At 39.7% G+C, this 25,312-nt stretch overlaps 2 protein-coding genes across 2 annotated transcripts in view; one reads left to right on the top strand and one right to left on the bottom strand.

Annotated features, from left to right (window-relative positions):
- The window catches only part of LOC137969644 (importin-7-like), a 26,573-nt gene extending 17,247 nt beyond the window's left edge, over nucleotides 1-9,326 (top strand). Inside the window, exons 21-29 of the mRNA XM_068815967.1 lie at nucleotides 211-306; nucleotides 2,799-2,885; nucleotides 4,183-4,316; nucleotides 4,622-4,770; nucleotides 6,522-6,581; nucleotides 6,663-6,733; nucleotides 7,706-7,826; nucleotides 8,012-8,128; nucleotides 8,211-9,326. Coding sequence (XP_068672068.1) covers nucleotides 211-306; nucleotides 2,799-2,885; nucleotides 4,183-4,316; nucleotides 4,622-4,770; nucleotides 6,522-6,581; nucleotides 6,663-6,733; nucleotides 7,706-7,826; nucleotides 8,012-8,128; nucleotides 8,211-8,290 — 915 coding nt within the window. The 3' untranslated portion in view covers nucleotides 8,291-9,326. The remainder of the gene's footprint in view (nucleotides 1-210; nucleotides 307-2,798; nucleotides 2,886-4,182; nucleotides 4,317-4,621; nucleotides 4,771-6,521; nucleotides 6,582-6,662; nucleotides 6,734-7,705; nucleotides 7,827-8,011; nucleotides 8,129-8,210) is intronic.
- On the bottom strand, nucleotides 8,616-25,312 carry LOC137969645 (uncharacterized). Its single transcript, XM_068815968.1, has 8 exons — nucleotides 25,213-25,312; nucleotides 24,308-24,359; nucleotides 22,694-22,842; nucleotides 21,213-21,408; nucleotides 19,442-19,789; nucleotides 17,430-17,603; nucleotides 14,689-15,387; nucleotides 8,616-9,896 (listed from the first exon to the last, which is right to left on the bottom strand). Exons 1-8 carry the CDS (start codon nucleotides 25,273-25,275, stop codon nucleotides 9,412-9,414), a joined length of 2,166 nt encoding a protein of 721 aa, XP_068672069.1. The 5' UTR covers nucleotides 25,276-25,312; the 3' UTR covers nucleotides 8,616-9,411.

Below are 25,312 nucleotides of genomic sequence, written 5' to 3'. Positions count from 1 at the left end.
TCTGTTAAATTGTCTTTAAAGATTAAAGATTGTTGCAGTTTTGAGCAGGACTCACTGTGATTCTGGCAAAGAGCCAAGTGAGTTTGTTTGTAATGCCATTCCAGCTTAAAGGTTTTCAAGCCTGATTTTTGTTATCACTTAAGTGGCATACTATATACAATCTACTTATTTTGTTTGTTTCTATTTACTTCTTTACTTTTATATCATCAGATGTTGACAGACTCTTCAGCACAAGAGGATCAGCAGTGTAATGCAGCAAAATTATTAGAAGTGACAATACTTCAGTGTCAAGGGCATATAGATCAGGTAAAAGACTTAGTGCTGGAAATGAGTTGTCCTTCATAGGGAAAGAATTACATCTGACAATAATTCTTTTCTGACATATTCTAATGCCAAAAAATCTGAGAACTTCTAACAGGAGCAGACCCTATGACCTTACGCTTAGTACGGTAGTTTGGAATGCATTAATCAATCAATCAGTCAGTTCTTTATTTAAACACATTAGAAATTCAATCAGGTCAGTACAATAGAAAAATAACTTTTGAATATAGATTAACATGTCAATTAAAATATGTCTTTAAAAAGCCACTTTCAATACTAACACTTATCCTAAAAAACACTGATAATAATTAGGGAGAGGGGAACTCTTTTCCCTGAAGCCGTGTGTCTAAGGTAGTGGAAATAGAGATAAAGCAGTTGAAAGATCCTTCTTGCCTAAGATTGCACTGTAGGCTGCCACGTTAAATGGAGACTTGAACACCATTAAAGCTTCTTGAATTTGACGCTGAGTAATCAGATTTTTCTAACCTAGTTGTTGTAATAAGTACCCAGCATCGGCATCATAACTGGAAGAAGTCAAAAGGCAGGCATCACGGTTTTGAAGATTTTGTAATTAATTGTATCTGGCAGTGCTTTACCGCAATTTCCCCAGACAATACTACAGTATAATCAAAATAGGGTTGTATTTTTTAAAACATTGTATGTGTATTTCAGTATGGCTGACATAAAAGGTATACATGTAATCGTTTAATGGCACCAATGCCAGAGGCAACCTTTTTGGATCGGTGAGAGAATGAGAATTCCAAGTGATTTAGTACTGGAAACTTGTTTACACTGGGAGGCGCGGTGGCCTCATGGTTAGTGCACTCGACTCCAGGGTTCGGGCCCTGGCCAGGGACATTGTGTTGTGTTCTTGGGCAAGACACTGTACTCTCACGGTGCCTCTCTCCACCCAGGAGTATAAATGGGTATGGTGAATTTAATGCTGGGGGTAGCCCTGCGTTGGACTACATGTAGCATCCCATCTAGGGGGGAGTAGAAATGCTCCTTGTCGCTTCATGCTCCAGAAACCGGGATAAGCGCCGGCCTAATAGGCCACTTGGCTCGTTTACACTACCACTACGCAGGAGGAGACTTGTGTCAGCCAAGCTGTGACAAAATGATATTTGAAAGAGAGAAGTGATCTTACATCATGTGGACAATAAGCCATTTTGCAGTTGTTTGCTCAGTGACCTAGCCTATGAATACAGGTAGCTGCCAGGGGCAACTCACCGGGTCCGGACATGGCTAGGATTGACACATCGAGAGCTCTTTCTCGATGCTATGGGTGGTGGTGCATGGCGTTCTGTGGCCGTTCTAGTTGGTGGAGCGATCTGTCTGGTTAATTCCGTCAACGAACGAGACCTCGCCCTGCTAGTTGGGGCCCCCGAAGCTTCTTTGCTTCTGGGGATCCTCTTAGAGGGACCGCCGGTCCGAAGCCTGTCAGTAAATTTAAGAAAGGTCTTAAAAGTTATTTATACAACGTGACTCAGTAATCTTTTTATCCATTCATTTTTCTTTACTCTTTGTAAATATTCTACATTTTCTCCATGTTTATAGTTAAAATATTTTTAAAACCCGTATAATGTATTTATATTTTATAGTTTCTTAATATTTCTATATTTAATGTTATTAATATATTTGTTTTATTCTAATCTGTTTTGGGGGTTGCCGTATATGAGGATTCAGTTCTTCCCTGGCAGCACCCTTTTTGCGATGTTCTTTGCAAATAAAGTTGTTATAAATAAAAAATAAATTTTGAAGTCATGACCTCCAATGCCAGTGCAATGCTTTACCAACTCACTCAGTTGAGAGTAGGTCAATTTGTTGGGCTCATTTATTCCTGTGAAGGACTCCATGAATGAAATGAATGTGTATTTGAAGTGCGGGTGATGGACGAAAGAGAGAAGTGATCCATGCACTTCCGTTTATGTGGACAGTCTGAGCAATTAAAGTTGAAGACTCCTGTAAATTATATTTGTCTCTTTTAGACACCTGTAAATAATAATCATTTTGTCGTTCCATTCTGCTAAGACTGGCGTATACTGTACAGTACCGCACAAATGTAAGTTACCAGTCGCGTCGCGTTTATTCGCGTCGTGCCTTACGTGAATCGCGTAGCGCGAAAGTCACTGAAGCAGAAATGTTTGGCATAAATTTAGGACTCTTCTACGCGAAATCAATTAATTTCGCGCAGCGAGTAACAATTGGACGATCGTAGGCTGTCTGCGGTAGACGAAACGCAGACGATCTTAAATACCGCAGACAGACGTTCCCTTCTATCTGTAAATCGATCTTAGCCAACCTTCCCCCTAATTTTAATCCTCAGCGAAACGCGGAAGAAAATTTGAACCAAGATCGTGGCATTAAACTGGAAACGGCAATTGCATTGTCAACGACAAATGCAAATTACGGTCATCGTGCTTCAATTTGTAACTTTGCTTCTTTTTTTTTTTTTTTATCAATTGCTTTTCCTCCAGTGGCTTCCATTTTATGTTGAGGCAGCTTTGGAGAGATTGACAAGAGAGGTGAAGGAGAGTGAGTTACGCATCATGTGCCTACAAGTGGTAAGTGGTCTGTAAGGTAGACATCTTGTTATTGTGGAATGGGTGGAATGTCAATTCTCAATACCAGTACTGGCAAGCTACATTGTATAATCAGTGTATAGTGCTGCATGCTGCAACCACCAGATCATGAAATGCTATCAAGAAAAGAACCCTATGGATTTTCAGTGTGTTACTAGAAATGGTGTGACCCTGTCTCTTTAAACAATTAATTTCATTAAATGGACAGCGATTATTTTGCCCTTTGATGTTGTCTGTTGTCGTTTTGTGAGTGTCTTTTTTTATCATTGTAAGTACCTGTAGTGCTATTCGTTTCAGTTAAATTGGCAAGATTCCTAGTTTTTTACGTAGCCAATACGCTTGTTTATTTCATTTCATTTCGTGCAAATACTTTTGTTATATTTTAAAGGCCCACGTTTACCCTACAGGCATTGCGTGCCCTGGAACAATTTTCATATATGAAAATTCCGCCCGAGCGAAGCTGAGATTCATCCAATCAGATCGCTACGATAATCAATGCGAATTTCCATGACAAAAACACACGGTCGAAAAAAGCCTGTAGGTTGAACTGAGGTGGGCCTTTAAGGTACAGTTTATTGTTTGTTTGTGAAGTTAAAATGTTTTAACAGTTTTCTACTCTTAAAACGTAAATATTTTATGAGGAGGAGAGACTAGACTTGTTTTCAAAACTGTCAACAGTCTGGCAAGGATCTCATGGATATACACACCAACCATAACTCCAAAAAATAACCATTCTAAATCAGTTTCTAGAACTAAATATTGCTATAGCAATAAGATAATCGAAAGTTTAGACCTAATCACTGAAATGGGCACTTTAGGCTTAATCGTAAAATGAGAGTTTAACCTTGGGAACTCGTGGTGGGTATATCCATGAGATCTTTCCCGACAGTCTCGACCCCAGAGCGCTTCCCTATTGCGCGTGACTGGGGAAGAGAAGAGCTCTGGGGAAGCCTGAAACAAAGTGTCTTCTCACTGGTTTTCGTGAAGAACAATGAAAAGCGTCTCTGATTGGTGCATTCATGTTAGCCCGAGGAGTGAGCAGGCGCTGTAAGGCGTATGTTCTCCTCCATAGAGTTTCCCAGAGCCACGGGTCATGCGCAGACATAAGATCCAAGGGTCTGGTGACGAGGATGAAGTGTCAACTCCAACCAACGTGCTCAACTGCATACCTTGTGCTCTGTGATGTATTAGAAATCTCCAACTTGTAGTTATTTTTCAAAGCATTAAAAACCAACGAAAATTCAGGAATGATTTCACCTATCGTAAAGTGTTTTAACAGGCCATATCAGGGTTGGTATACAACGCACCTCTTCTGTTGAGCATTTTGGAAAAGCTTCAGTTTCCAAACACTCAGGAAACAGTTACAGCACAATTCTTCTCTCAATGGATCAACGACTATGACTGCTTTTTCGGGTAAGCACAGCAAAAAACACCAATTTTGATTAGTTTAAAAACGTAACAAGAGGCTTCGCGCATTTCCCTTTCGTTAACGGTCGTGCCCTTTCAATGACACTTGGAAAGTTTGTATCTGTTATGAATTTTTTTTTTCAAATGATGAAGAAAAGGACCAAATTACGTATCGAACCCAAGCTATTGGGATTATTAGCAGTTATTTTGTTGTTCAGGTCTGTCGTTTCGTTGATTTCAAGAGCGCCTCAACCACTGTGCTGCATGAAATTTCTTATATCGTTTATCTTACTGTTGATTATTTTAATTAGAATCCATGATCGTAAGATGTTTGTATTGGGCTTCTGTGCACTTATGGATCTTCCAAGAGAGATGAGACCACCAGCGTTGGTACAGTGCTCGCCCCAGATTATCCCGGCCCTACTAACATTGTTTTCAGGACTCAAGAGGGCTTACGAAAGTAAGTTAACTTTTATGTTCAACGGATCCATAAAAAAATTCATTTCTTGTTCTGAATACCGTTAACTATCTTTCATTAGCGCCCTTCTGTTACAGGGCATCTTTGTTTGCTTTTTTTGCCTCATTAGCCCAAAGCTATCGTTTTCTAATCAGTCAGCCCAGAATAAAGTACTGAATGTTGAACCCGGCATACCAGATAATCTCTGAGCAATGCTGCTTTGAAGATTCGAAATGAATCATCAATCCAAGTGAGCTTTAGCTCTGGCAGTCATGTGCGTTCGTAATGCTAATGTTTTAATATTAGATGGTAGCTTATTAAGGTGATTCCCTGGTTTTGCATCGCGCAATTCTTCTGCGCATAATTTCTTGCGTCATTGGCGCGTGGAGTAGTGTGGGCACTTTGATAAAATGGCGGATTTTCATTGATGCCAAGCCTAATAGCTATTTTATCCTGAACCAGTACGGTGACCCCTATTTTTTATTTCATATATTTGCTGAAAACGCTGTCCTCATGGAGTAGTGAAAAAATCAGCAAAAATTTATGGCCAGCTGGCAATTTCATAAAATTGTACGGAAGGAGCCATTACAAGTCGAACAGCCTACATTTAAATTAAATCTATTTTGGAGAGTTAAGTACTCATAAAGGCATTCATATTAACCTGCGAGCAGGCTCTCTTTCTGCTAGTCCCTCGGAGGGCCTGCTTGCAGGCTACATTCATATACACTTTCCAGTTGCGTACTTGAATTAACCATAGAATGACACCACGCTCTTCGTTATGCATTTACAAAATCGAACAAAATTTGTCCAACATTTGGGGTGCGCGGCAATTGTCAGAGTATCTCAAATACCCGTGTTCGTTAGCGTCGTACCAGGAAAACGAGCACGGTGATCCCCTTTTTTTATTATATTTTTATCGTCTCCTTGACATGTTACAACAGTGTGCGAAGTTTCAGCGGAAATCTATGACAAGTTCTATTTCTAGGGAATCACCTTAAATGATCTTGCAGCCAAGTCTTGAAAAGTGTTTGATATGTTTAGGACCGTCAATACACCTTTTTCCAAAATGGCCGCCATTTAAATATTCTTTTGTTTTTATTCAAATTAGCCCTTGATGCCTCGTTCTTAAGCTAAAAATTCAAAAGAATATTTTATCTTGAACGAGGCAACAAGGGCCAATTTGTATCCGCATAAATTAGCGGCCATTTTGGAATAATGGTGCACATGAAGACCTTAAACTATAAAAACTAACTTTGCGTAATGTTAACTTATAGTACTCTGGGGAGTTTTCATGATACAGTACTTTATGAGCTTTTCTTTCTCATGAATTTTACAAAGAATGTGTGGGATCATTAGCGCCCTTGCCACCCAAGAATTTTATCAGATTTGGACGGGTAATAACTGGCTCGTTATGAAAGCTAAAAGGTTTAAGATTGGATATTTAACAAGTTCTTTTACCATTTGGAGTTAATTTGAAAATATTATGATGCCTTCTTTTCCCAACTTTAACTCGCCTTATCGCAGTTAGCTCGTTTCAGTGGGTTTGTTTGCTTGTTTGTTTTTTTTATTTCAGCCAAAAGCCCCCTCGAATATAAGCTCCCCCGTGTATAAGTCCATTTTCCCCCTGCGAAGTTGAATAAGCTACTGGCTTGTGGTTAGGAGAAATTTTCGGCATTTCTTTATACCATCAGACTGTTCTCGCCGACGTGGTGGGTTAGTTGTACGTAACATTGTTTGTTTGTTTGTTTGTTAAGACCGAGGTGATGATAATGATGACGATGACGATGATGATGGCAGTGATGCAAGCGACGAAGGTATGGAGTTTTTACCAGAAACACGACTCACGATTTTAGTGAAACTTTTTCCTCATCACGTTTTTCTTTTCACGATTTTAGACGAACTCGCAAGTGATGAGGATGAAATCAATGAAGACGATGTGCAGTACATCGAAGGGCTGGCCCAAAAGGTGCTCGGTGTTTACACCGCATACAGTTCGCTTTCCAGTTTTTGTTACTGTTATTCGGTGGAATTTCGTATACTTGTTCCTACGTTGTCCCCTGTTATGCTCACTAACTATTCGGGGTCGTCCGCTGCCTCTCCAGGAAACCCAGTGTTCTCTTCAGGATTCTACTTGCTCTTTGTCCCTCGACGTGTATATAAAAAATCAAGCCGCAATAATTCCGCTTGCCACAAGGCTTTGAAACTGTTGCCTTGTTTCATCTTCCTGTGAAGTTCCATTACAGTCGAACCTGTACACAACGGCCTTGTATTAGACGGCCACCTTCAATTAAGCGGCCAGTTTTCAAAGTCCCTATTTTTCGCTCATACAAACACTGTATTTGTTACCTGTATTAAGCGGGCAACTCTATTTAGCGGTCGCGGCCAGCCTATAGCAGTCCTTTATTTGTCTTTCTTTGTTATTTTTACCTGTTTTAAGTGGCCACCCTTGAACGGAAGCTAAGGCACATGTCATTTTATGCGGTATTTTATTGTGTTTTAATCAAAATGCGATCCATCATCACTGTACAGAAGTAACTTGCACAAAGCTCCTGTAAGCTTATAATCGGCCGTTTAGTATCATTAACGATTTCCAGATGTCCGCAAGGTACTGAAGTACGCAACGTTACGTATTTTATACCGTTAAGTTACAAGTTGGCAACTTGTTCAAAGTATTGATTGCTTGACAGTGTGTAGCGATTGTCCTATTGTTTCCTTGCATTGAAGTGTTTGTATGAAATGCCATTGACCACGCCCAGTGAGTATTTTTAGTGTTCCCTGTATTAAGCGGCCAGTTGCTCAAGTCCCGAGGGTGCCTGTCATGTACAGGTTCGACTGTATTTCTTTATAATTCAGCTTTGGCTACAAGAGAGCTCGTGATTAAAACAAGTCCATCTTCATTGATCACAGTATATATTAATTGTGAACGGATTTGTTCCAGGCTGCCGACCATTTAGACGATGAAGATGTGGAAGAGGAGGAAACAGCTCTTGAAAATTTCACAACATCAGTAGACAATGAAGAAACAGATGAATTTATCGCTTTTAGGACTTCACTTGAAGGTACATGTGCACCTGGGACTGATTCGTTTTTTCCCAACATAAAAAAGCTTTAACATCGATGTGGTTCCTTACTTTAACCACAACTCGGAAAACACAAGGCTTTGCGTGGAAGTTGGAGTGGAAGTTTTTCAACATTCTTTGAAACTTTGGGCAGTTTACCTTGGTTTGTTGTTTCTTTGTTGTAGGTCTACAGAATAGTGATCCAGAGTGGTACTCGGCCCTGACCGGTGTTCTGAATAGCGAGCAAGCGAAAGCACTTCAAAATGTGTTTGTTCACGCAGAGCAGAGGAAGGCTGCTTTAGGTGTGTTAAACTTGTCAAAAGTCTCAATTGCAAAGCTTGTACCCTTTTATGTGATGGCAATGTTCTTCTTTTTTGCCAACAGAATCCAAAAGAATTGAACAACAAGGAGGTTACATGTTCACAAGTATGGCTGTCCCACAAACATTCAACTTTGGACAGTAACAGAAAAGTGGAGGATGACGAGTGTCCGCGTATACGGAGAGATCCACGTCTTCGCGATCGATGCAAACATGGCATGGATTCCTTGGATTTGGATTCGGAATAACGAGTTATCTCCTCAGATCAGAAAAGACATGTGTTACGCTATTGTTGCCTAATTTATCCCTAAGCTTCAGCAGTGCGTAATTTTGAAACTTCACCGGACAAAAATACACCAAAATTCTTTCTAATTGCTGGCATTGCCGTCTGCCTCCTGGTGGTATCGATTGCGCGGATTTCGTGGTAGTGCCTGGTCACGGTAATTTTATTAAGATCAGGTTCACACAGGCAGCTGTCTTCGCCTGTTCCAACACATTTGGATTGTTTGGTGAAAAGACAGATGAAAAGAAAAAATGATAGAGAGTTATTGCACTTTCAGCCATCCCATTATTTTAAGTTCACCTTACACCGGGAATATTTTCATTGGATTACTTTCTTATCCTTTCTTTTCTAAAAAATGACAACCTTGATTTAAAATATTGATGTTTGGCTGTCAAATGTACCGTTTAGTGCTTTAATTAAAAACAGTAGAATCAAAATCAGGGACGAGAACTCAAAAGCTCTGTTGTAAAAAAAAAGGAAGAGTATTATTGCATTGACCCTTGTCATTCATTCAGTACCAAGCAATCGGTCATGGTCGTCTCACAGGTGTTTGTGTAAAAAAGGTAGCCTTTAGTTTAGAGCACGAGGCTTTGGTGTCTGAAATGAAAGAGGAACAAATGCATTATTTTTGCTATTGAAAGAGACATACAAGTAATTTATCTTGATCACACTTTTTCACGTCATTGAGAATTTCATGTCGTTTTTAATTGTTCTGATTTCTAACGTAATCCTGGTTTCTTTCCAATTTAGTAGGTGAAATTAAGTTATTTCTATTTTCCAATGAAGGTAACGTGCTCTCTCGGTAAACGCTAGTTGGAAGTTATTGGGTCTAAAAGATCAGTAGTAACTTATGAATGGCTATTCACAATATTTTATTAAAATGCCATTGAAAAACGTGGCCTCTTTGATGGTTGAGTGTAAGTGGCCTTAGACACCGAAGCCGACCAAGGGTGCGAATATGTCTTAGTTATGTTTTATTACTGTCAGTGGGTTTCTACTGGATCGAACATTTCACTCAACGAGTCGCTGAGTGGTTTTGTATCTCTTGATTCGTGTCCCATTACACAAGCAATTTCTACAGATTCCCTCGATTCTGAGCTTTGGTGCTCTTCGTCCAGTTGAATGGAAAACTCGATCGCTTTCGTGTTCTCAAATAAAGAAAAGTTCAAGGCGTCTTCGTAGAACAGTTCCCTTTGATATGAATGAAAAGTTGAAGCTTTGAAACCTGCGGTCGAGAAGTTTCCTTTTATCATGTCCAGGTTCGTTTTCTCTTTCTTTGAAGCTTTTTCTTTTCTTTTTTTGCCTTTTAAGATGAGAATGATGGCATCTATGATGTCAGCAATACGTAGGTAATGAGCGATAAATATCACCACAATGAGTATAAAGATGATGACCATGAAAGGAATCAGGTGCCATGGAAACGGCAAGACTGACTGAGTATCACCTTCAGGAGGTGGACTAGGAGCGACTATAAAATCAAACAAAAAGAGATCACGGTTTAAAAGTCGAATGACTTTGTAGAGTTCACGCTAAAAGTTTGTGGATTTGTTACTTTGCTTTCTGTATTTATAGCTCCCTTTGGTAAAGTTATCCAGCATTGAAATAAGGGGGGGGGGGGGGGTACCTACACGAATCGTAACTTTCGTGTGTCTTAAATTCATCTGTATCCTGAAAAGGAAGGGGGTTTCAAGACATAAAATTTTGCATTTATTTTATTCCTTTAAAAAGAAAACTCCGTAGTTTCCGGAATTTCTATTCAAAATCTGAAATGGTTTTGGGACTGTCGCTGGACTTAAGATGTTTCCCTTTCTTCTGTAATTGGTTGGTTGGTGCTTCTTCTGTTTGCGTTCCCCCCCCCCCCCCCCCCCACCCAACCCCCGTAAAGCTAGAGACACTACTGCTATCGCCTCGTCGTTAAAGCTCGACGACTTGGCGACAAAGCGACCAAGAAATAAAGCTAGCCACACTGTCGCTGTTGATTTGGCAGAGCGATCAAAATCTGAATCATATCTGGCCTTTATTTCGTTCACTTGCGAAAGAAAAGAATAAAATATCAATTAGTTTTTTTTTCAATCTCCATATAGGAATATATTATACCAAAATTGTTACTCGTAGAAAATGTGATTTTATTTTATTTTACCCAAGGAACCCCTTTGGTGAACTACTTTCACGAATGCATGAAAAATGCTGCAACTTTGGCGAAAATGCGGTGCATTGCTGGTTTCATATTTTGTGTTTTGGTAAATGGTCTTTTCATCTTTTCAAAAATATAAAATTCATGAAATGTTACATTTAAAGGAGAGTTTCACGTCTCTGCGCATGGGCAAACTGTCACGTCAGCCCATTTAATTCCATTGTTATTGAAACAATCGAAAGCACTGATGCAGGAAACGGAAACAATCTCATAGTAATGGATTACTCATTGGAATTTCTTTTGTAATCATTTCCTTTGTGTTATGAACCTACTGCATGCGAATAGATTACTCGTGCGTTATGACAACTCGTACGTAGAATAAATTATCGACCCGTAGAATAAATTCGAGATCAAAACCAAATTCTATATTTCCGGTGTAAACCCGCAGTGTCTTCCACCAAATTTGGGCCTTAGTCATTCAGTGTATTTGCTTTAATACTCTCTGTGTTTAATTAACATCATCTGGTTCAGTAAGAAACCGTAAAATTTACAACTGCTAGCGCTAAAGCTTGGACATGCGCAAAACCGTGAAGCTGCCCCTTTAAGTGCGCACAATTCGCCGATCAAATCGAAACGTCAACATCCCCCCTCCCCCCCCCCCCCGGGCAAACCCCGGGCATTTGACTATCTTCTGTGCCCGGGGAGTGGGGAATTTGACCTTTGCCTGTGTAGGGTGAGGAAAATTGAACCGGAAGAAGTCGCTAACAGCCATAAACACATGTTTGGACGAGATGGAAAAGTTTAAAGGAAGAGATATAGCATTTGTGAGCGATTGGCTTACAAAAAAGGGTCTACAAAAGTTGGGGACAGACAGACAAATCCGACGACAGGGTAGGGCATTTGAACACTATTTTGTCCCGAGGGGGGCGGGAATTTGAACGATCCAATCTTCAAAAGTTCAAATGCCCGTGATTTGCCCGGGAGGGGGGGGGGGGGGGGAGGTGTTCAAGATTCGAGTTGATCGGTGCATAATGACCCGTTGAAATAATGTGCTTTGTATCTTATACCATTTTCATATTAGGCCTATAAAAATCCTAGTATATGCAGTTACATATCATATTTTCATCAGGTTAAAGCTTTATCGCTAAAGTTTATTGCCTCTCATTTTCTTGTTTGGCCCGACAAAAGCGGCGCGTCCAGGTTGAAAAGAGTTCGGGCTATTTTAATTAAAAATGAAATCGAACCGCTGAACGGCTGTCAAACAGGAGGTTATAGCTTGGTCAAGAATGCATCATATGGTTTTCTCGATACGAAATTTATTCCAAGAACTCCTTAAAGTAATTCACTGATGTTTGAATTACATTTTGACAAAGCCGCCACACCCTTTGAACACGCAACATAATAAGAAATGACAACAGCCGTCGATCGCGAGTGATCTGAATACAGTATCTAAAAACTAAAATTTGATTCACATATTCCGTCAGAGAAACTTATGAAGTTGAATAGGCAGGCTTGCTGCTTTTGTTGTTGTTGCTTTGCTATTACGAGAAGTAATCTAAAATGCTGCCTACCGATCCTTAATGATCGCGAGCGAAAAGCTGAAAAAGTCCTCACAGCATTATTTTATGCAATGAATATAAAGTACAAATGGCACATTTCCAGTGACATTTTCACCAATTTTCGTTGCCTTAATTGGGGTAAGCCATCTTTGCGTTTTTACAATGCAAAATGCCAAAATCAGAAAGTGCTTTAAAAATCACGTAAGTTTGCACTGCTGAGACGCAAACAACTATTACCCTCATTTCACCTCAAATATGAAAAATGCTATCCCTTTCCGAGGCTGGTCTTGAACAAATTCTATCTCATCTCTTTTACAGTGTATCATAAATTAAAAGAATGACTTTTTTCCAATATGTAGTCAGCTTATCTGTGCCTTTTTCAAACAAACTGTCAAAATTATATTTATGAGCATGTATCTGAGTCGAATTCGAGAAGGGGAGGTGCGCCGGCTCATTTCTTTCCTCAGCCCAAAATGTACAAGTTTTGAATTTGGGTGAAAAGAACATTTGCGAGTCGACAACAAGAGGAATGTTTTGGCAGCGAAGCCGCGAGAAGAATGGGAAGAAGGCTAGCGTTTGCTGAGTGTTCATGCATCTTGATACCTTTCCAGTCACCTTAACACAGAGTACCACCGTAATGGTGCTTTGTCTTCAGTCCGTTCTAAAGCGCGTTCGAAGACTGTGTTCCGTTTTCCTGCACTATCGGTGTAGGGGCCTGTTTCTCGAAAGTTCCGAAAACTTTTCGAGCCCGAGAAGACATTTGTGAACCTTGCGATTTGATTAATCCATCAAAATCGAACCCATTTCGTTAGAAATTTTCTTGATATTATTTACTGTCCGCTTACGGGAGGATATTTTACACCCTGTGGACCCCGAGAAACGATACCACGTCGAGCGGTGTCAAAATTAATTTCCTCTTGCGAAGCACGAATGTCATCAACCGCCACGATGTTGTAACACGATTTTGCGGACGTGAAAACGACTTGCTGGGGCGTCGGGAACTCTGAAGAGATGGTTTCGATCGGGTCGAATAGATCTTCTTATTTCTCAACCTACGGTTTCGGAATCCAGCTTAAATGTCTGGCCAATGTTGAATTGGCTTCAAGGTAAGTTTTTGTGCTTTTTTTAAGGGCAATCCCTCTTCTTCTGTTTTACCAACATATTCCTCTAAAAGCGACGCATATTGTCTTCGCAAGGTCTAACAGTGACTTAGAACACTTTTCAAATGAAAGATGAAGTTCAAGAGATGAAAATCGCTAAAAAGACGCGCACTCAACCTTTATTGGAATCGTGATTCATGCGATATCGGTTTTTAGCGTAAAATTTACCGTGGAATTCACTAGTTAGGCAATGAATTTTTCTATAGAAGAAAGCAAAGAAAATGATTTAATTATTAAAGGAAAGCTAAGGAGCAACCGGAAACATCAAAACGCGGGTAATTCGAAACCTTTTATTTTCACTAACCCTACAGGCAGTAAGAATAAATTACCAGGGAGCTCCGCTTTTAGCCTTGGCTAAATCTATATATTAGTCAAAATAGCCCGAACACTGTTCAATTTGGAGTGGCCGTTTTTGTCGGGCCGAAAAAGACAATTAGAGGCGATAAACTACAAGGATAAAGCTTTAACCTGATGTTTGAATTTATATGCTAAGATTCTTATACACCCTTAAAGTTGACCATTATTTCACCTCAGCCAAGAAGATACAATATACATTATTTCAACGGGTCATTATGCTGACTCGAACTAAACAACATTACATGAATTTTATACTTTTGAAAAGATAAAAGGACCTTTTGCCAAAACACAAAATATCAAATCGCAAATGCACCGCGTTCTCGCGTATGAAATTGCCAAAGTTGCAGCATTTTTCATTGTTTTTCCAAAGAGACCAGTGGCCGTCATGGCGAATTTTGAACTTTTGGATTTTTCGGAAAAAGAAAAGCGCGCTAGAACTTTTTCGAATAATTTCTTAAAATGTTCAGCAAAGGGGTCTGATTTGATATGTACAGCTTTGTTTGATCATAAGGAGGGCCACTTGTTTTTCAGTTACAATTCGTTTAAGGTGTCGCTTTCAAAAGTTAACGATGATAAATAGCAGCAACTTTCTGAATAGTAGTAAACGCACCTTGCTGTGGTTAACAAACGTGAGGCACTCGGATTTCATGCATTAGTTGAAAATGAACTTTTTTCTTTCTTGGGGTGCAAGGATGGCGCAATGGTGAGAGCACTCGCCTCCCACCAATGTGGCCCGGGTTCGATGCCCAGACTCGGCGTCATATGTGGCTTGAGTTTGTTGGTTCTCTACTCTGCACCGAGAGGTTTTTCTCCGGGTACTCCGGTTTTATCCGATTTGTTGGTTTCGATTTACAGTGTCCCCAATTAGTGCTCCATGCATCGCTTGAAGATCAGTCACTTAAATAAAGTGCCTGTCCTCTCTCTTTCAGCTCTTTCCATTTGCCCAACTGTCACTTTCTCTGATTTTATCGGTAAGTATTTCTAACTGAGTGGAACTCGATTTTTATTTAAATTGGCTAGAATCAAACCTTTTAACAATATGCATGGTACCTGTAGTCGAAGAAGAAGCGGTGTGTGTATGATATGTCACAGATGCGCTATGCCGCTGGTGCAAATCAGTGGAGTCGAGAGAGACCATACGAGTTCTAGATGCCGTGAAAGGAGAAGAGTACATGTCAGATGAATGATGCCATAATGAGCTGTTTATACTGTAGACTGGTGAAGATGTCAGAGTCGACAAGGCAAAGAAGGGAGTTTTAGGAGTAGACTTCATGGCTGAATTTGAGAAAGGAGTGCTTGTATATAATTGATCACTGGTCAAAATTCTAGTGGCTCTGGTATTTTTCCACGCACTGGTTGCGTAGGAAGAAGAAACGTTTACTCCAAATAACAGTGAAAGGGGGTGATCCCTTGTTTCAAAGTCATCTGTGTCGACTGCAATAATAACAGCAGCTGATGTAGTACTTTTCCAGTTGTTGCCAGTAAAAGAGTAAGAAGCTGTTATTCCACTGGACAGCGGTATTGTTCCATAGTGATGTTTGTTTGTTGTTGGGGTAATTTGACGATATCTTGAATACGTGTTTACTCTAATGGAATTAAGATCTTTCCTTGTTTCTGTTCTTTTCACTGTTCCATGATTTTCACGAAAACTAGAATGTTTTGTTACAGATGACAGAGCTGAAGCTGTGGTTGTAAACAAACCGCGTTCACCACTTACAGTTCTTTTTACCATGGAAGATGTTGAATAATCTGGCGAAAAAGAAGAATTTATTAGTGTGATTGGCGCAATTCGTCATTTTGTGTGAAATTGTTTTCAAAAACAGAGTTTTTCTTGATTATATGCCCATACTTTCACCTAAATCAGCACATCACCCGAAGTACGAATGATGTGTCGTATTATTTACTTAATTGTTAGTGGCAATCGTGACTACGTTCTTTTACACGTCAATGCTCAATGCTATGATTCGATCACCTGACTGCAGCACGCTGGAAGTTCGAAAAGTTGGTTGGTGTAAATAAGGCGTCGCGGTGTCGAGGCTGTCTCCATTGAAATGAGACAATTTCCTCGGATTTCCAGCTGTTGAAAAGTTCGTTTGCTGGGTGTACAATGATTTTAACAAAGATATCATAAAGAGAGTCCTCTGAGTGGACGGAGATTCCTGTAACGAAAATCTCTGTTGAGGAGTCTCTCGTAATTCTGTGTTGCCTCGAGTTTTGTTTGGTCTCAAAACCACAGTGACGCTGCTTCTCGATCTCGAAGCTGGGTCTTGAAATTGTGTTCCACTATGATAAGTGTTCCATGCTGAGTTTTCATGGTGTGCCCCTGTTGAAAAAGGACTTTGAAAAGTATTGTATCCAAAGGATCCAATCTCTGATATTCTAGAGGTGCTACCAGGCGGTAAATTGGGTGAGATTTTCCCATTTGGAAACTGAGATATCTTCCCAAGTAAGGAGGCAAACGTTTTATCACCTTTTCCTTTTGATCCTTTTGATAATAAAGCTGTCTTTGATAGAGTGATGTCAAAACTTGTGGTTGTCCCAGAGGGAGCAGCGGTAATCATATTGTTACCCGTATTGAGCGAATCCTCTCTATACATGTTGTTGAGAGTGGATGTGTTGTCTGAATTGATGTAAGAAGCGTTAGTAGGCGAAACGTTTATATGAGACAAGAAAGACCTTCTTTTAGTCAACGAAGTTATAAAAGATAAGGAAGCACTTGGTTCTATTAACAATCCAGTGTTACTTCCCGACGTGTTTGTTTGGTCAGGAAATGCTCCTTGAGATTGGTTCACTGTTTGACGGATCAAGGAAGCGTTCGAATGCAAGTGACTGCTCGTTGTGGGCATTATGAGTTTTCTTGTTATTTCATGTGAGTGAGCCGTAGCTTTCATTAAAGCAATTTCTCGCGAGAAGACTGCCAAGGAATATGAGAAAGAGGAACTTTGAGATAAAGTAGACGTTTTTGGGTTTACGTCTTGAGAATCTCCATTGATGGTTGTACTTGTATCCGCAAAGTGGATTGAAAAAGAATTATTCAGGGTTTGAGGCGTGTCCAGTGAGAAAAGTACTTGTGGCCTTTGTATTGCAGAATCTTCAGCCGAGATGGAATACGCAATGTTAGAGTCTTTTGAAGAAGTTATAATGCTCCAGTCCTTTGAATAAGTGATAGCTGCAAAGGAGTTTGAAAAGACCGAGCCATAAGAGGAAGTTGACACACCTTTGGTAGAAAATATAAAAAAAAGACAAATTGATGTCATTCACTGTGATTAGTGAAAGAAGACAACATGCACCACCGCACTCAAAGCTAGTAAACTTTATCAGAAATACTGGCCTTTAGCTCGAAATACATGTACTAGTACGAGTTTTGGGGATCTGAGCATGCGCATTAGGCTTGGAGGTCGAATCCTTTTTAACTGCGAATGTTGATTATTGAGATTATAATGTGCAAACAATGTGATTCAGTGGAGTAAATGAACTTGCGTTTCAGTATTTCAATAAAGGGAGGACTTTAACTCGGAAGGAGCCAAGAATACGCGACAATTCAACAGAATTAGAATCATGTAAAAAGACAATGCAATCTTCAATTCCTTTTTTTATCTTCGATAAATGCGAGTAACAAACTTTTATCAAAAAATGTTGAGAAACGCTTTTTCAGTGGGACACTTGCTTTAACACGCGTCTACCGTCTCCAGTGTCAAAAAGGTCCATCAAATTTGGCCCAAAATGTAAATTGCCAGGAGTTTTCATTACTTCTTTGCTATTTGCCTTGCTACTATACTATAAACACTTACTACAGTAAGATAAGAAGCAGTCCCTCCTCTCTACGTCTGGCACATCATCACAAACTAGTTGTAGTTCACTCTCTGGCAAAGGATTCACGCATGCGCGATACCTTGTTTGGTTTCCATGGTGACATGTTCGAGAGCACTCTGTCCAATTTGTCCAATTTGTCCATTCTCCTCTGACTAACGACAAACGGAGCGAGTGTGTGAGACTAGGATTTACATTCCACGCCCTGGCGCATAACAGCTGTCTCTTGCCGCTAGTTCTTCAAAATGATTTCAGATCAGTGATATATCAAGAAAATTTTGCTCAGTGGATTATCATCTGTATGCGAAACGTCTTGCCCCACAATTTTTGTTTTACAAACTTAACAAACTTAAGTGATACCATGTTTCTATCAGTGAGGTCGTTTTTTTATAACCTTGTTCAGCGAGAGTCTCTGCTATATATGTTTATCCTGCGACCCGGCAGGATATTTAGTTAGAAGAGAGAAAAATAAAAGGGCAACGGCATGGCTCTGTTCTCAGAAAGTGGGCAGATGGAGGGCATGAATCTGTGTCACAGTCGGATCCAGGATTTTTCTTAGGAGGGGGTGCACCACTAAGGAATGGCGTAGCTGACTGGTGACGGGTTTTTTTTTTTTTTTTTTGCAGAATACCATTTCTATTAGGAAGCCTCAGGTCATCTCAGGGGTTGGTGTGCAGCCCCTGCATTCTCCCCCTAGATCCGCCCATGTGTGTGTAATATTCGAGTCTGATAATTCAAATAAATGCCAAGAAGCGGTGCAGAGGTCCAATGGGTGTTGATTAAAGGTGCAATGATCCAGCAGTGCATAATTTTAGCAACAACAATAAAAGCAAGTTGACATACGCTAACACCAACCCAGTGTGGCCAACACGTCACGCATGCGCACAACCATTTCACCCGGTCAATTAGCAGCCATGGACAGCTGATTCGGCCTTTTGGACCTCATCAGCATGGTGTAGCCAACATTTTAGCACCCCTTTATGTGGCAGCTTCACATGCCATACATGTGGTAAGCTGGGCTGGCAAAACTGTTCTCCCATGGCAAGCGTGTGGGAAGGTGCTATGCCCAACAGTCAGAAACAGCTGTCCATGGCTGCTAATTGACCGGGTGAAATGGTTGTGCGCATGCGTGATGTGTTGGCGCACACCGGGTTAGTGTTAGCGTGTGTCACCTTGCTTTTATTGTTGTTATAAGACACTTGCTGATAATTGAAATTATCGGATTAGAGCGGGAGTGCTGAGCGCTCATTCGTCGCGCTGGGTCTGTGTAATTCGATCGGAGAGATCAAGACAAACATGGCGGCGAGTGAAGTGTCAAGTATTTATGAGTCAATGAGTAAAGCAAAGTAAAGTACAGTAAAGCAACCATATTTAACGTCGATAACTCGTAACAGTAATTCAACTGACAAACCTGAGGTCAACGATTTAGTGCAGTTAATTAAACCATAAAATGAAAGCTAAAATTTCAGAGAGTGCTTAGGCCTAATCACTGAAACGAGGGCTTAAACTTAATCAACAAATTATTGCTATATTGACTGTGAGTCCATTGACTCATGACTCATGACTCATGACTCATTGACTCATTGACTCATTTGACTCATAAAACATGCATTGTCGGGCGAGTGTCTTGATCTATCGACACGGTTGTCACTAAAATGGATCCGCAAAAGTCAGGTGGGACACTTTATGACAAATATATAACACAGGCCAGATGAGACGAAAACTATCATTTCCTGTGCCCCTAAGAATATCGTTTGTAATGTTAAGTACCAATAATCTGCACTATTTAAGCCTAAGCGCTTGTTAGTTATTAATGACCGTCGAGGGTGACATTTTTGTACGTATAGCATCTTCACCTCGCCAGTCTCACGCAATGTTATGTATTTTTCATAAAGTTTCCCACCTGACTGTGGGTTACCCAGGCCCCACGCAACGAATTTGTGACCAATTTTCCGCTCTTTTCCGATGAGGCTAATAAAAGAATTCCTCTTACCTTTACTAACTTTGTATGTGCAGCGGAATCCCCCGAACTCTTTATCTTTGTCTGACACGAATTTAATACTTATGTTTCCCTGTCTCGCAAATATTAATGTTTCGTTATGAATACCGCAATATCGTTTAATCACTGGAGCATCAGATGACACGCCTGCAAGAACTTCCATATAATCAAATAAGCATCCTTCTTTTTGCTCCAGTGCGAAATCGTGGCATTCCACACTGATAAATACTGAAGGGTGAAGTTGTATCATCCATAGGCAATCCAAGAAGTTAGGGTATTGGTTCGGATGATTTGGCGTTGTTATAACTCCATTCGTCGAGTTTAGGTGCAAGTGACATAAACCTGCACATAAGAAATACTGAAATGTTAAGTTTGTTTAATACCATCACATTTTTTAGATCATTGTAGCTGCGAACGTTACTTGAGAAGTATCCTTTGTTATATTTGTGAAAGTGAATGTTGTTATTCATCCAGATTCAATTCAAGTGAGGAATTATTTAAATCTTTTCTGGAATTTTGGTCTTAATTATTAACAGACGTTTCGACTGAAACCATCAGAAGTAAAGTTTGTCACGTGGTAGTTCACTATCACGTGACAAACTTCACAGATCGTTTCAGTCGAAACGTCTGTTAATAATTAAGACCAAAATACCAGAAAAATATTTAAATAATTCCTCATCATTTGTTATTTGTTTATAGTTTTTCCGTGGGATGCCATGGGAACCACTGTAGAAATCCGGATGATTTTCATTTTATTTTTCTTCGTGTTTTTTTGTTTTCATTGCAATCACAAATCTGCAATGTGCTATTAATATTCCGGTATCCCGTAGGAAGTTTCTCCCGACCCGCGATTCGAACTCGGGCTCTCTCGCATGAAGAGCGCACACACGTTGCCCCACGTAGACAATCAATGAAGGCTGCATTTTCAGCCTTCAGATTTACAGTTTGATGCAAAGAAGCAAAAATGGTTTTTCTAGTTTATTGTTGGAGTGGATGAGGCATTAATTTCATGGAACAGGGGTAGATAGAAGTTGCAGGCTGCAAACGGTATTTAATAAAGTGTACAGATGATTTTTCTTTAAGAAAGGCAAGCTTTACGGACAAGGAGGATTTTCTACGTTATTTCTAGACCTTGCTTCGTTCTTGTATGTTCCACTGTGAACGTTAGAGACCTTAAAAATTCTACGATGCCAACGTCAACGAGAACGCCACCAAACAATAGCATTTACAGGGGCACCCAACGAATCTGTTCCTCACATTATCTGTTCCCCAGAGCGCGGTGTGAAAATTTGTACATTTCTTTCCAGTTCCCTGCAAATCGATAACGTGAAATAACTAGATCTCAAGCTCTGAGGACAGCGTGAGCACATAGAGACAATTTTTTTTTGCCTGGTTTCAACACCGTTCCTCCCACCTCAGTAACTGAATAGTTCGGGTAGTTTATAGAAGTTCGACGTACTGGACTAATGAAGAAAAAGTTTGGAAAATGCAAACTTCTAATTTTGACGTTTTCGTTATTATTATTGTGTCCCTCCAACTTTTTGGGATTCATGAAGACCTGAAAGTAGCTTGCGTGGAAAAGGAAGTTTCCGTGAGGCTGCTAATTTCTAAACTTTGGATGCGTGCAAACTGAATCGGCCAGAGTAAAAAGAGTTCTTTTTCACGCAAATAAATTATTTTTACGCTGTGTTTGCAAATAATAAATAGCCCCAAGGAATGAATGTTTTTAAAAAATTGTAAACTCCATTATAGATCAATATTTTACCAGTATGCCGCAATGTGAATCCTGAAAAGTGATTGCCGTCAGTGGTGTTATCGGATACAAACTGTAAAAGTACGTAGGTCCCTGATGACGTGATGACCGGAAATGGACCGTAATTGTTCCCACAATACCTTCCAACAAGTGGTGACGTCATGCTCTTCCCATCCCTGATCTGCAAGTAATCTCCATCGCATTGTGTCTGATAAAAGAAAATCGAACATAGGCGAAAGGCACTAAGGGTGAGGGAGTACCTTGCAAAGAAGATGAAAAGAGGCTTGCACTATCTTCGTTGCCGCTGCCAGCCATCCTAATGGTTTTTATCGAAAAAAAAGGGAGAACTTGTCTGCCCGTGAGTAAGTGTTAATTTTTAAGCATAAAAGTGTTTTTGGAAAGGTCGGAGTAAACTTTAATATCAAGGCCATCACCAGGAAATAGTTTGTTTACAATCGCGTTATACCTGTGCTGGTGGTGACTCGGTCTGTTGGGCCAAGGGAACCTGAGTCCAACTTAGGTCCGCTTACATTTCCCATTTGACAGGTTGACAGGTTATGATTGACAGACGCCAGCTAGATGACGTACTTTCATATCAGGAAACAAAGTGGATTTACTTAAAAATTAAACTCTGCATTTCAAAGTCTACGTGGAATTTCATGAAAGATATTAATTAAGCAACATCATCAACTGGGAGTCCCAGATGGGATTTGACCCCACGACTCTCCGTGATCTAGTACCGATACTCTAACCACTGAGCTACTGGTGAACAGGTCAAATGTGGCTATTGACTACGACAGCATCACGCAGTCACTCCGATATGCCTTAATGTGAGTGCGTGATGCAGTTAGTGAGGTGTTATCGCTGATAAGCCTTAATGTGACTGCGCGATGCAGTTGAGAGTCATATATGGTTAAAATTAACGAAGGAGGTCATGAGTTTCTAAAGAAACTGTGGTGTTGCGTCGGTGGGGAAGTAGTATACAAAAATTTGGTTTCATCAACGGAGTTGATAATGTAAATTGGCCACCGTACAGAGATTCTAAAAGCTGACGTTTCGAGCGATAGCCCTTCGTCAGAGCGAATCCAAAATTCCAGATACCCAATACTCGATTTACATTATCAACTCCGTTGATAAAACCAAATTTATGGTTGGTAAAAATTAGATTATGTGACTGCGTGATGCAGTCGTAGTCTATACCCACATTTCCCCCTTGTTCACTACAGAGTCTCCAGTAGCTCAGTGATTAGAGTATCCGTACTGGACAATGGAGGGTCGCGGATTCAAATCTCATCTGGGACTCAGAATTTTTTCGAGTTCCCAGTTGATGATGATGCTTGGCTTTCATTTATTTCTCTCATTACTCGCTTGGGTATCTGAAATTTTGCCCTTTGTTTATTTATTTGTTTTTTTCCTTTACTTTTCCAAAAAAAACATAAATGGGCAGTCCGGGGGATGAGAGCAAGGTCAGTCTATCGTTATGGGTTACTTGCCTGTACAGAGAAGATATGAATTTCTATTCTGTTGCCACTGGAAACAGATATAATCCAGGAGATGTTAGAATTTGTAGGATATGTTTGGGGAAAGTTTGGACTGGACACGGTATCTTCCCATTTTGTCACTTCAATCTGCTCTGTTGCCACTGAAACACAAATAAACGGCAACGAAGATTTAACTGACCGAAGATCTTTCACCTTTGCTGCATGGAATGTAAAAAGGATGCCTCGATCAGCTGTTCGTCACTGAACCGGGATAAAGTTGGGTAACGGCTAGCAAGGTTTACCATCTCTGAATCCAAAACTGGGGTTGAGCTCTAATTGTTGACACGGCCTTACATGAACGCGGAAGGTTCGAGTTCAAAATCCGCTGATCATCAATTGGTTTTGGGTACAGTGGTACATCGTTCATAGCCAACTGCTTGGCTCTCAACACACGTAACCATCTTTTTATCACACCTGCGATCACGGTCGTGCTATTTTTCGCCAGCTTTACAGCCTTTACAATACGGTACCGAGCGAAACTGCAGTAGAGTGTGATCGCATCAGGTTCCACGAACTTAAAGATTTAAATACTGTATAAATAGATATTTTGTCCATTTCAACTTTTATTTTTGTATTTTGTAGACTTTTTTACGTTCGACTGTGTGGTCAAATATTAGTAAAGGCAATTTGGAAGGACTTCATTTAGTTCAAACTTTTGGGGCTCGTATTGTTACATGTATTATTCTAGGTTTTGGAAAATTCCATTCTATTTCTCAGGGGTTAAAATCCCTAAATTGGTTGTCTGTTTGTGACATGCTTGGACGCTACCGTGGTTTTTAAGTGCACCAACAATTTTATGCCTGATTATCTTCATGATAAGTTTGTAACATGTTCACGGACGCACAACAGAAACACTAGGAATATAGCCAAAATTTATCCAATTAAAATTATCTACCCACAGGGTAGATATCTTTTTATTATCGTGGTTGTAAATCGTGGAATAATTTAAGTAACTACGTATGACCTATTGATAATGTAAATATTTTTAAAAGGTATGTTATCAAAATATTACGCTCGGAGTAGTTTCTTGAAATATTATCATAAGAATTCACACGTGTAATTCTTATTTAATAATTATAACATTTTTATCATAATTTATTCCTATTGCTCTGTTGTATGATATGTAATGATCTGCTTGTAACTGTGACCGAAAAGGCCATATTGGGAAATAAAGTATGTATGTAACTTGTATGTATGTATCAAATAGAGTAGACTGCGCCTAAATTTTAGCCTTCTCCTCCGCTGTGTTAACGATCGTACTGATGGCGGTTGAAATTCAGTCTGGGCTGATCTATGCCTGTTTTGAAATCTTTTTAGACTGGAAAATCTTTATCTAAATAATGTTGGTCAATGCTGATTTCAGAGAGATTAAAGAGAGTTTTGGTTGGTGTCTCTTTATTCAGCGTACACCGTACGTACAGGCCTGTAACCTTCCATACCACAAAGGGTACTATTTTTTATACCAATTCACGGTCCAGAATGGTTGCGTGTTTCATAACAAGATTTTCTTCTTTGCTTTAGGGCGGTCTCAATAAGCGCTTGAGCTGATTACGCTTTAATTCTTACCCTTAACGGACTTGGCCAAGAAAAATACAAAATAACACAGATGAAGAGCACCCTGAAACAAAAGACAAAAACTTCTTCATCCTCTGACAGAATCATAATAAATTCAGTATTTACGACAACGTGCAGTATTTCTCAAACTGAAAGAGACGCATTTTGACCACGAAACAAAAACAAAATAATCTAGAATTTGTTGTCTACAAAATCCAGATGCATTTGTGTTTGTGGCAATCTTCTGACAATCTTAAGCAAAAACACACATTTTTAAGTTATTTGACCAGTACACGTACTTCGTCATAATTTGAACAAAATATAAGGTGTTCAGGAAAAAGCTACTTTATTCTCACCAGTGAACTAAAATAAAGACTACCGGTGTATGATATATGAGAATAAGTTTTTTGTGCTTAGGGTCATGCATGAGCCATGAAAAGTTACGGAAAAAGAATCTTGTTTTGATTTGAAGCATCGTGTTACAAGATTACCACAGGTAGGTCATTATTTCATCAATTTTGGTTTTAATATTTAAGAGTTAGTATCAGGGGCACCCAACGTCAATTTTCAGAAAATATCTGTTTGGAAGACAATTTGAGATTTAGAATTTTCCGAACATTTGTTGTAAAATTCCTTGCTTGCTTGCCTGTCCTAGGATTTTCGAACATCTGAAAAATGGTATGTAATTGCCCATTTTTAACGGATTTTTACCCTTAAAAGGTCACCTAGAATTTTCGGGAACCTTTTTTCTGGTAAAGGTAAGTTTTGATCCCTATAATTTTCGGATCACTAGACTTTCAGCTTGGAATTCCGAACAGATGAAAAATTTTTAGGGGATAAAAATATGCCTATATCTACCGTTTAAATACTAAAATACGTTTAACAATGCTATGTTTAAGTGGTCGTTCATCTTGTACCTTGACTTGACCTCGAACGAGGATCTCCAACATTCGTATTAGGGTTTTTAACTTCGTTTGCATGCCACAGGAAAAACTGTTCTCAAATTTTGCAAATCGC

This window comes from Montipora foliosa, chromosome 9, assembly GCF_036669935.1.
Source record: "Montipora foliosa isolate CH-2021 chromosome 9, ASM3666993v2, whole genome shotgun sequence".
NCBI lineage: Eukaryota > Metazoa > Cnidaria > Anthozoa > Scleractinia > Acroporidae > Montipora > Montipora foliosa.
The sequence above is the reverse complement of the archived record's forward strand: the minus strand, read 5'-3'. Positions and strand labels throughout refer to the sequence as shown.